At 41.0% G+C, this 12685-nt stretch overlaps 1 protein-coding gene across 11 annotated transcripts in view; it reads right to left on the bottom strand.

Moving 5' to 3' along the window:
• Nucleotides 2030-12685, bottom strand: part of NCOA2 (nuclear receptor coactivator 2) — a 357729-nt gene continuing 347073 nt past the window's right edge. For 10 of the 11 annotated variants that reach the window (XM_021088456.1, XM_021088457.1, XM_021088455.1 and 7 more), the window contains 2 exons: nucleotides 9327-9416; nucleotides 2870-5090 (listed from right to left, as the gene is read on the bottom strand). In XM_021088456.1, coding sequence (XP_020944115.1) covers nucleotides 5079-5090; nucleotides 9327-9416 — 102 coding nt within the window. In that variant the 3' untranslated portion in view covers nucleotides 2870-5078. 11 annotated transcript variants of the gene reach the window in all.

Below are 12685 nucleotides of genomic sequence, written 5' to 3'. Positions count from 1 at the left end.
TAGCCTGGGAACTTCCATTATGTTGCAGATGCAGCCCTAAAAAGATAAAAGCTTCTGGGCCAGGGATCAAACCTGTGCCACATCAGTGATCCGAGCCACTGCAGAGACAATACCAAATCCTTAACCCACTGTGCTGCAAGGGAACTCTCATGGTTGAAGATTTTGACAAGATAAGTAGATGAAAGGTGTGGGATGTTGCTAATAGCAGTAAACAGAAAACTTAGAATCTTGAGACACATGTATTAGAAAAAAAGCTTAAAAATTGAAAAATTACTCACATTCTCAGTAAGTTAGAAAAGGAAAAGCTCCCCAAAATAAACACAAAGTAAGCACAAGCACAAAAAACTTCAACTATGCAGTGGGATAAGAGGACAAACATCTCAAAGGATGCTATGGATTTTCAAAGAGGACGCACTGACCAATTGCCAGAAAACTCCAGCTATATGGCTTCATTTGACTAGTACTAGCCCAAATTCAAAGAAAAAAACATCAATCTTATCATGAATGGGGACTGAAATTTATTATATACATATTTACCAAACGGTATCTAAGTAATTTTCCCTTCCCCTTAATTTGCTAATATAGTTAGTAGTATAGATATTTTTCTAATAATTTTGTTTTTGGTATGTTTTAAAAAGCCAGTGAGAAGTCCATATTACTCTCAAATGTTTTTGGAGAAACGGGGATGAAGGTGGTAACATCATTTAGGATTCCTTTAGACTTGGCCTGAATTTGCCATTAAGTTACTAGGTAATCAGGAGTTCCTGTTGTGGCACAGTGGAAACGAATCTGACTAGGAACCATGAAGCTGTGGGTTCGATCCTTGGCCTTGCTCAATGGGTTAAGGTTCCGGCGTTGCCGTGACGTGGCTCTGATCTGGTGTTGCTGTGGCCCTGGAGTAGGCCGGGGCAACAGCTCTGATGAGACCCCTAGCCTGGGAACCTCCATATGCCGTGGGTGCAGCCCTAAAAGGACAACAGACAAAAAAAAAAAAAAAAAAAGTTGCTAGATAATCTTAAGCAGGATACACCCCTCTTGGCTCCAAACTGAAAATCCACAAAATGGGTCATTGGGAGAATACATGTTAATACGCTGGAACAGCGTCAACTACTGTATAAATGTAAGAAATTATTACATTACAGGGCAGATAATTGTATAATTTAACTGCAGTTATGAATGAAGATACAATATAAACACATGAGACTCTCCAAAGCCATGTAAAACCCGAAGGCATTAAAATTTATTAAATGATGCAATAACAACAGGATTCTTTATTTACAATAGCATTATTTAACATCAAATAAGCAAATAGCATCAGCAAAGCAATATTAACTTGCATAAATGTATTTAAAATTTCTCTGAATATATCTACCTTTGCATAAACTGCTCACACTAGAAATACAAACATCAATGCAAGTGAAAGACAAAGTGATGTTCGGAGTCAACTCCGTTTTGAAAATAAATCACAACCTGAAACACGGTAAGCTTTCTCCTGAAGAACCATAGTTAATATATTGCTTAATTTTACCCTTGTATAATCTTTTCATATACACACATCTCAGATGCAACTTCATGAGGAACTGTACAAATAAAACCCACAAATGGCATAAGAAAAAAAAAAGACAGTTACATGTTTGAAGAAATGTATCATCATCACTATTCAACAACATAAAGGTTAAGTGATGATGCACTTATTCAAAAAATTGTACACAATTCACTATACAAATATAATACATTGGACAGCTATGTAGGAATATACAAGACTTAAAAACAGATCTAAGGCATTATGCTAGATTTTAGCATTTTGAGGTTCTTGCACATAGCTTTTACCTGTAGTAAGAAACTTAAAAGATTTTGTTTTAGTCTATAAAGAAACACCAGGGAGAAAATTCTAATTAAAATCGAAGCCACTACAGTAATTTTCTTTTGTGCAGAGAATGCTTTGCTCTTAGGCAGCATACTACCATACAAATACTAGAAAATTTTAAATTCACACCAACAATTAATGGCTTAAATTGCATTTCAAAATTGATTGTGTATCTTTGGGTTCTGCAAGTGGGTCTGTGCCACCCATTTCATGTGTTAAGCCCATAGGAACTCCATTTTTAAACACAGATGTAAAAACTGCATTATATAAACTGCAAAAACATTGCTTTCAATTGTTACAGGCCAGAAGAGATACACGTGGAGTGGGGGTGGGGGCATTTTAATCTTTGAGTCAAACGAATTCATTGCAGTAAAATAGCTCACTTCACTTTTTTCAACTTACCACGTTACATGAACACTTAAATGAGTTTTACAACCAAGTTAATGTATGTATACTTTTCACATTATGTGTTTTTCACATTTAGTAATAGAAGGAAAACACTGATTATTTGTTCTATTAAACAAAAACCAAGTACTCAGTCTAACAAGTTTACTGTGTACAGCATGAGGAATACTGATAATGAAGGGGATTGATTTGGCTTTTGCTTCTATTGTGATCAATATGATCAGAGGCTTCCTTCACTGACTTTTCTTCTCTTAATTAGATGTAAAGCAACATCCATTACTTGATCTGAACCATAAGAGAACTCAGAATCTCTTTTCCTTCAAAACAGTAATGATCATGAGTTATTCTAAGTTACCAGCATCACAGGATTGCAGATTTGCCAGAATTGGGACTGACAGGAAAACATGGTGGGCGGATGAGTAAACAAGAAAAAGGTACACCGATATTTTTGGACAGTCTTGTAGTGAAAAGGGACTTAGAATTCAAAGAATTCAGTTTCAACTCCATTTCTCTTTTGTGCTGGGTGAAGTTAAAGCCATGCTAATTCACGTGTCTCCAAAAATCAACTTGAAACGGGTCACGTTCAGTGGTGTGTAACATAAGCCTCACTGCGCCAACAAGGACGTGGAGTTCCGGGCCAACATCTGCTTGTGTTTTTCCATCACAGTTGGGCAACCCAATGGTTTGGTTGACAAAAGTAGAGCCTTTTGAGGGGGACATGCGAACTGGCGGCCCCTGAGAAGTGCTGTTCCTCGGCCACCTCCCTGTAGTGAGACCCCCTCACGTGGAAAAAAGGAGCGAAATGCAAATTTCCAGAACATTCCTTCAGTATGGAGCAACACTTTCAGACTGTCTACTTACCATCTTATCTTTGCCTATATCTCTACACTTCCCATAACCTGTGCATACAGAGAGAGATATAACCATAAATAGGGGTAGTTTGTATATGTTTCACCCTGCCACAAATAAACAGTCAAATTGTCTATTTTTCACCCTGCCACAAATAAACAAACTCTGTTCCTAAAAAGCCTGGCTAATGAGATATAAAATGCTTTTGCTTTTTGACATCAAAAAGATATCATCCTGAAATTTAGGTAAGAAAGTATGTGTATTAGGGGTTGGGGAGAAATAGCTCAAAAGAGGTCACCAGCTTCTTGGTATTACAGTTGTTTGAAACTGATGCCAATTAAGAAAAGATCATTCCCCTATGAGAGTGGGCAAGAAAAACAACCAGAAAAGTGGCTTGCTTAGTAATGTGTAGTCTTCCTAAGGTTCATTAAGAAAGAATATAAACATATAAAAAATCAAGACTTGGTTCCTACAGTGGCTGCATATCGTATAGATTAGATAAATGATTTATGAGCAGAATCACAAGGTTTAGAAAATAAAAAGTCTTAAGTCTACAAATTAGATCTAATCAAGGCATTGATATCCTTTACAAAACACCTTTAGGAGACATTGCTATGAAGATATCTAATTTTAATACTGAAGTACCTCATTTTTGAGTCAATTCCACAATATGTATACCTCACAAAAATTATACAATTAAAACACTTAGGTTCTCAACTTAAATTATTGCTTGTTTACATATAAATTGGGTTTTATGTACCTTACAAAACTTCGGCTTAGTCAGCACTGCTAAAAAACAAAATAAAAAAACACATGGCGGAGGTTAAATCTGTCAAGTGGAAACTGCTGTCAATTTTAAGCACACTATTATTATTTTCCTCTGTTGGGTAGGCCAGTGTCACTGGGGAACAGAATAAACATGCGTCCAAAGCAGGTGTCCAAAGTTTGATTGGTACTGAGTCCTAACTTTGCTCCTCTCCTTGCCATAAATGCATTTTTCTGAAATTTAAGAGCGGTTGATAAGTGGCTGGCAAAACATGTAAGGAGGTATTAAGGGGCTTACCTGGTTTCTGTTGCTTTTATTTAGAGAAATGGATGGAAGTGGGCGAACTGGGGAAGGGAGGGAAAGGGAGGAGGCGGGAGCCGATTCAGGTTGTCTGATCCAGCTAAAGGGGACTGAGTTTGGAAATGGAAAATACATATTTCTTCTCAATCCACGATTTGGGTGAATTAGATTGGTTTGAACCAAAAGGGGGCGGGAGGAAAAAGTTCTTGTTAACAGCCCTCCCACAGGCTCTTTTTCATCTGTTCAGGAACTGGAAACTCTTTCCAACATGGTCTCAAGAGCTTCCTACAAATACACAAGTAGGATTTCTTGGTCTTCACTTCTCGGGTGCCTCTGTACATACAGCGCGGTCCATGTGTCTGCCCTGCCTTTAGCCCCTGTTCAGACTTAGCTTAAAACATCTTTAGTTTGATTTTTTTTTTTGAAATTCTTTTCTTTCCCTCAGATGAACTCTTAATCATTTAAGGTTAGCTAGGGAAAACGAAGCAAGAAACCAGTGTCTGGAACCAGATAGGAACAGAACAAGAGCAAGGGTGTTTCCCTTAAATACATACATTTAGATACATTCAATCTGACACGGTATGAAGTTTGCCTGTCAACATTGACTTTGCAGGAGAGATCTAAGTTGCACTAAGGTGAATGCAGTGAACAGACTGAGCAACTGTCCAGCTCGAGCTGCAGACTGTCAACAGGGAGACAGCTCCTCCTGCGGCAGCTGAGGGGGCTCCACCGGGGGGCAGGGCCCAGGCCTATCTGCCCATCTTGCTCAGGCAGGACTGGATGGCAGGTCGGTTGGGTCAAAACAAATAGACGCAGCTCTCCAGACTGGTAAGCGTTTTGAGCAAGAGAGCCCAATCAGCTGAAGAAAGAAGCAACCAGCTACCTTCAGTGTCAGCAGTATTTCTGCAGGAAAGCACAGAGAAAGTGGTCTAAGAACTCTGAATTTTCAGAAAAACCATCGTCAAGCCTATCACAAAAGCAGCATAACACTTGGTTCTTCTATTTATTTTGCGTGCTATATTCATGAATGCTTTTATTTCAGAAGGAAATCACACATTAAATGGAGAAACAGTTAAAAGCTTACATTCATGTAAGGAAGTGAATCTAAGAAAGTCAACAGTTATTATCACACAGAGCCTATTACTGAAAAAGACAGTTATGCATAATGACAGGTTTGGCTGAGATTCATCCACTAAAAAATATCTTTTGTTTGAAAACAAAACAACATTGGTCTTTAGGATAGCTTTTTAGTAACGAGCGTAGTGCCAGCAGACTTTAAAAATGAAACTGGTCACATTGGGCTCCACGTAGGCTGTATCACCCATACCCAACCAGACAGGATGTCTTCCACTAATCTCTTGTAAACCCAGGTGTCACCCTTGAACCTATGCCTCCTAAAAATATGGAATGCTTCATGAATTTGCATGTCATCCTTGTGCAGGCACCATGCTAATCTCTGCATCATTCCAATTTTAGTATATGAGCTGCTAAAGTGAGTACCACTTGGTGGTTTTAAACGGTGCCCATTACGAAGGCTGCATCAGAAGGAGTTGCGCTTGATCCTGATGCAGAAGAGTGGTTCCTAACTGAACACAAAGGACGGCTGCAAAGGCAGATCCCGCCACTACTTTGAGCAGAGACAACACATTTCTAATCTCCCATCTTTCCGTCTGAGTGGGTGCTGCTCTCTTGCCACTGCCACTTGCCTCAGCAACAAAGGTCGTTGCCACACCTGACATACCCAGCTGCTGAACTGCCTTGGCTCTTGGACAGCATCCAGTCCAGAAGTGGTCACTATTTTCTTAATTTTTCCTCCAAATCCAAATCATCCAGCACCAACTCACTTCCTACAAAATGTCCCCTTCCTGACTTCCCCTTGTTGCCACATTCACATGGCACCATGGGGTGTGCTCTCCCGGGGTTCGACAAGCTAAATAACCCAGAGTTTTGGTTTTGGAGACATTCTAACATTGTTGGCTTCGGCTGCTGATAAGCACAGTCAATCTGAATGACCGCACACCCCGGGCTGCAGTGAGCAAGAAGCCCCGTGGAAGCCTGTTGGTGCAAGTCTGTCAATCAACAGCTTTTCTTTGGCTACAGATTATCCTCTCCCCCCAAAGTTTTCATTCATTTAGCAACTATTAATTGAGCATCTCTTTTGTGCCAGGTGCTGGGGGTATAACCATAGTACGACATTTCTGGTCACTGCCATCTAATTGTTGCTGAATAGGCCAAGTAGCCAATTAAATAACTATGGGACCTGAGTTATATGGGGAAAATTACTGGCTGTTGTGGGAACATGGAACAACTCCTTCCGGGGTTTAGATATTTGGACCCAGAATTCTAGTGCTATCAGGGCTACTAGTGATTATCTGGTTTAAGACTAGAAAGGAAGTGAGCCTCAAATACTCTGTTTCTTATTGTTTTTTTTTTTTTTTTTTTGTCTTTTTCTAGGGCCACTCCCACAGCATATGGAGGTTCCCAGGCTAGGGATCTAATTGGAGCTGTAGCTGCTGGCCTATGCCACAGCCACAGCCACAGCCACAGCAACTGGGGATCCGAGCCTCGTCTTCAACCTACACCACAGCTCATGGCAACGCCGGATCCTCAACCCACTAAGCAAGGCCAGGGATCAAACCTGCAACCTTATGGTTCCTAGTCAGATTCGTTAACCACTGAGCCACGACGGGAACTCCCCAAATACTCTATTTCACTAAAGCACCTTGAGAAGGGGTCCAGGGAAGCTCTCGCCAGATCCTGAGTTCTAGTGGTCAAAAGTGGAACCTGGTTAGGTGCACAATTCTTCCAAGCTTAAAAAATCTGAGTATATTTTCTCTTGGAGAAGAATTTTTTTTTTTTTTTTTTTTAAATGGCTGCACCTGCAGCATATGGAAGTTCCCAGGACAGGGCATGAATCTGAGCTTCAGTAGTGACTTTATACTTCAGCAGGGGCAGTGTAGGATCTTTAACACACTGTGCCAGCTGGGGATTGAACCCAAGCCTTCAAAGCAACCTGAGCCGCTGCAGCTGGATTCTTAACCCATTGCACCACAGTGGGAACTTTCCAGAATACTTAAAAAAAAATAAGCATTTTTATTAATTTATTCATTTGGTTGTGCCCATAGCATATGTAAGTTCACAGGCCAGGGACTGAACCCAAGCCCCAGCAGTGACAATACTGGATCCTTAACCCACCAGGCCACCAGGGAACTCAGAGAGTACTTAATGTACTTTTCTCTATAGTATAACCCTGAACATATTTATTTCTAGTTTGTTGTCTCTTATATTGTTTTATGTGGAAATACCCCATGGCTCTGACTGAAATATGAAAAAAATCCTTCAGTTTTCCAGTTAGTCTGGAAAAAAAAAAAAATCTACTGAGATGTACTGAGGTCTGTGGAAACTTTAAGGCAATTCTTCCACACGGGCTGACATCAATACGCAGCTGGTAGCTGGTCTGGACAGAGAGAACGCAGCACTACCATTCCTTAGGGCTGCTGTGGGGATTAAACAAAATGGTAAATGGAAACTTAAATCGTTCCTGGGGCCGAGTAAAGGCTAGTAAGTGTCATCATCACTATCATCACTTTATCATCAACTCAAAGCTGATTCTAGCTAATGTTCAATTTCCAAAACACTAGTAAATAAAAGTAGAATTATACTTTCTTTATGCAAGAACCAGGTGGCTGAGTAGTAAACTCAATTTTAATATATTTAAACACATGCAAAATATAAAGGAACACTGTGATAAGTCCTTGTGAAAGGAAGAATCTTTGGGTTAAATAAAATAACTGCCCTTCTCTAGTTTTTGGTAAATTCATGGTAATCTATCCTAGCTCTGCTTAAAACGAGACAGAATGGAGTTCCTATTGTGGCTCAGCAGTAAAGAACCCGACTGATAACCATGAGGATGCAGGTTTGATCCCTGGCCTTGCTCAGTGGGTTAAGGATGTGGTGCTGCTATGAGCTGTGGTGTAGGTCACAGATGTGACTCAGGTCCTATGTGGCTGTGGCTTGGGAATTTCCATATGCCGCAAGTGCAGCCCCAAAAAGCAAAAAAAAAAAAAAAAAAAAAAAAAAAAAAGGATCACAGTGGTTTCTAGTTCAAATAGAATCTGATCACCAATAAAAATTCTGGAAAGAGAGTTTTGTGGTTCACAGCAACAGCGGCCGGGGTCCATCCAGACACCTAGGAAGAGGACAATGGGATCCTCTTGGTGCACATCAGCAATGTGGTGACAAGTGACAAGATTCATGGGTTAGGGTGTGTGCAGCACACATTCTTCTCTGCTGGAGACAGGTGTTTTTCTGGCCTTAACATTCAGCATGAACAAAGTATAGATGGATAAGGCAGATGCAAGAGGGGGACTGGAAAAAAACAGGAAGTGAAGGGGGTAAAAATGGCCAGGCTAGATGGTGACAGAGAATCCCACCATGGACCTGAGAGGCACTTCCCATAGAGAGGACACCCTGTCTGTGCCAAAGTTGCTTTCTGTGATCCTAACCCTGTTTTTCCAATTTAGGTTTATCAGGCATCAGCACCTGACGTCTCTGCTCCTGCCAGGGATTGAGCCACGACGGGAACTCCCAAACATGACTAATTCTTTGCTACTTTGTTTTTTGCTTTGCTAGAATAATTTCATTCCAGGGCAAGACTGGTGTTCTTAATTCATAAGCTACCATCAGCTCAAATAAATAATTATTCACACAAAAACCATTGTATGTCAGGTAAACATATTCTTTTTTTTTTTTTTTTTGTCTTTTTGCTATTTCTTGGGCCGCTCCTGCGGCATATGGAGGTTCCCAGGCAAGGGGTCTAATAGGAGCTGTAGCCACCGGCCTACACCAGAGCCACAGCAACGCTGGATCCAAGCCTCATCTACAACCTACACCACAGCTGACGGCAACGCCGGATCCTTAACCCACTGAGCAAGGCCAGGAACCGAACCCGCAACCTCATGGTTCCTAGTCGGATTCGTTAACCACTGCGCCACGACGGGAACTCCAGGTAAACATATTCTTTAAAAAACCATGAGAATCACACTACTCTCTACAATCTACTGGCTGACAATGTAGCTATGCGAATTTTAATCTATAAAACATTCATGTTCACACATTCATTTCTCTGCTGCTTCTTACCCGTGATGCATCTCCCTCCTGCTTAATCATATCCATTCCAGGCAGCTGGTTTGGGAACAGGCTGCCTCCCCTCAGAGCAGGATCATTAACCTGAGGGCGACAAGACAGGGCTTCATTCAGTGAGACATCCAGAAGTGCACTGAGAAACAACTAACCACCAGCCCTCTTTGTTTTGAGGACGAGAATTGGGGGGGGAAGGACTACGTAAAAGTGGCTACTTTATTTACTCTCCCATGTGTATACTCCGGCGGGAGAATGGAGGAACATGAAAATAAATGCTTATAATAGACTAGCTGCCTTCAAAATGAAATTTTATTTGCATTCTGTCTAGAAATTCAAGAGACGATAATGTTAGAAACATTCTTCTGCCTTAACATGTTCACTTTTTTTTTTTTTTAAACCTTTTTAGGGCCACATCTGTGGCATATGGAGGTTCCCAGGCTAGGGGCTGAATTGGAGCTGCCTACACCACAGCCACAGCCATATCAGATCCAAGCCATGTCTGCGACCTACACCACAGATCATGGCAACACCCGATCCTTAACCCACTGATCAAGGCCAGGGATTGCACCCGAAACCTCAGGGTTCCTAGTTGGATTCATTTCCACTGCGCCGCAACGGGAACTCTTCTTTTACAAATAACACTTGCCCCAGAATGCAAATCAGGAACTACCAGTGGCCCATTTTTGTAGAAAATTCAACATCTACACTGTTATTTTCTCCACTGAAAAGAACAATGTCTATATTTCCTTATGTTGAATTTATACAAATAAGCATTTAGCCACCATCATCTGAACTATACTAATTATTATTACACATGTGCGTAGAGCCTTCGTAAATTGCAAAGGGCTTTAAATTTTCTCATGCATCACACTGCATTTTTATTAATCACCTTTTCATAGAATAAAACAGAGGTATTGTAAGATTTAGTAAATTTTCATACAAACTATCCTTTATTAACATCAGGGTTAAACAGATCTAGTTAAAATTTTCACCATTCTAACTCACAAATCATGATCTAACAGAAATTTATGGTGCTGTTAATGACTTATTGGTTAATTCATGAAAACCTTCTATGCCTCAGACTTCTCTTGCGGTGCATCAGGTTAAGGATCTGGCATTGTCACTGCAGCGGCTTGGATTGCAATGGTGTGGGTTCAATCCCTGGCCACTTTCATATGCCATGGGCTCAGTCAAAAACAACAACAAAAAAACTCCAAAAAACAAATAAAAAAAGAACTCCTAAAACAAACAAAAAAAACTTGCCATGCTTCAATTTCTCCAAATCTGAAATAAGATTTAGGGCTCTTGCCATATCAATACATTGCATAAACTACTGAGATAGTAGAACGCCAAGCATTTTGTGCACTTTAAAAATAATTGTCTTCTTGGAGTTCCCTTCGTGGTGCAGTAGTTAACGAATCCGACTAGGAACCATGAGGTTTCGGGTTCGGTTCCTGGCCTTGCTCAGTGGGTTAAGGATCCGGCGTTGCCGTCAGCTGTGGTGTAGGTTGTAGATGAGGCTCGGATCCAGCGTTGCTGTGGCTCTGGAGTAGGCCCGTGGCTACGGCTCCGATTGGACCCCTAGCCTGGGAACCTCCATATGCCACGGGAGCAGCCCTAGAAAAGGCAAAAAGACAAAAAAGTAAAATAAAAAAATTAAAAAATAAAAATAATGTCTTCTTTAATACAGTTCACAAATTGTTAAACAATTATCTTTACCTCTGGATTAGGCCACCTCAGATTTCTGAACCCCAGGCTGGATGCCTAAGATATTAAGGGCTTTGAGTCTATTTGCTAAGGTGAGGCTGGTGTGCATTTAGGCATCAGGAAGGCAGGGATGGCAGAATCATTTCAATATTATTCAACACAAAAAAGAATTATTAAAAAAGAATGGACCAAAAAAAAAAAAAAAAAAAGAGAGAAAACTCAGATAATCCACATCCCAAAGATGATAGAGTAGCTTTCGGATAGTCTGTGTGCCTCCCTGCACAAATGAACTCTCATTTAAAGCTAACTGGGGAGTTCCTGTCATGGCTCAATGGTAACGAGCCTGACTAGGATCCATGAGGTACAATCTCTGGCCTCGCTCAGTGGGTTAAGGATCCGGTGTTGCCATGAGCAGTGTGATAGGTTGAAAACTTGGCTTGGATCTGGCCTTATTGTGGCTGTGGTATAGGCCTGTGGCTACAGCTCAGATTCAACCCCTAGTCTGGGACCTTCCATATGCCGCAGTGCGGCCCTAAAAAAATTAAAAAAATTTAAAAAGGCAATTGGATGGCAGGTAGTTTGGTATTTGCTTTTCACCAGGTTTTATGTTTAGAAAAAAAAAAAAAAAAATCAGTCCTTGGAGTTCCCATCGTGGTGCAGCAGAAATGAATCCAATTAGGAACCATGAGGTTGTGGGTTCGATTCTTGGCCTTGCCCAGTGGGTTAAGGATCCGGAGTTGCCATGAGTTGTGGTGTAGCTCACAGATATGGCTCGGAACTGATGTGGCTGCGGTAAAGGCCAGCAGCTACAGCTCCAATTGGACCCCTAGCCTGGGAACCTCCATAATGCCGTGAGTGCAGCCCTAAAAAAAATAGAAAAAAACCCAAACAAACAAACAAACAAACAAGAAACGGTTCTTAAAAATCCAAAAATAAAACTTTTTTTTTTACTCTATGGCCACATCCGTAGCATATGGAACTTTTCAGGCAAGGGACTGAATACTAGCCACAGTTGTGACCTATGCTGCAGCTGCAGGGATGACAGATCTTTTAACCCACTGTGTCAGGCTAGGATGGAACCCGAGCCTCTGCAGTGGCCCTTGCCCCTGAAGTCAGATCCTTAACCTACTGTGCCACAGTGGGAATTCCCAGAAATAAAACTGTTTTAAAAAAGCACAGTTCACCATTCCACTTTTTGATTCATTTTATTCATTGATTTATTTTTGGAAATTCTTGGGCAAGGGATCGGACCTGCACCACAGCAGTGACAATGCTCGATCCTTAACCCACTGAGCTACCAGGGGATGCCTGAGATTTGTTTTAGATATCATGAAATCCCTCACATAAGAGAAAAACTTAGAAGACAAGAAAAGTTAAGGCTCTTGTGGCACAGAGGGTTAAGGATCTGGTGTTGTCACTTCAGCGGCTCAGGTCATATCCCTGGCCTGGGAACTTCCACAGACTAAGGAGTGCAGCCCCCCCCCCCCCAAAAAAGTTAAGAAATATTTTAAACAGTTTTCGAGCACTCAGGGATGTTTTCATGTTTATTTTGTCATTAACAAGTATTTCCATTAATTGCACCCATACAAGTGGTGGAAAGATGGGAAGGTGAAAAAACACTCTACAAAATAAATGCGGAAAGTGATGGC

Source organism: Sus scrofa, chromosome 4 (genome assembly GCF_000003025.6).
Source record: "Sus scrofa isolate TJ Tabasco breed Duroc chromosome 4, Sscrofa11.1, whole genome shotgun sequence".
NCBI classification, from domain to species: domain Eukaryota; kingdom Metazoa; phylum Chordata; class Mammalia; order Artiodactyla; family Suidae; genus Sus; species Sus scrofa.
This window is presented reverse-complemented; position numbering and strand designations above follow the sequence as displayed.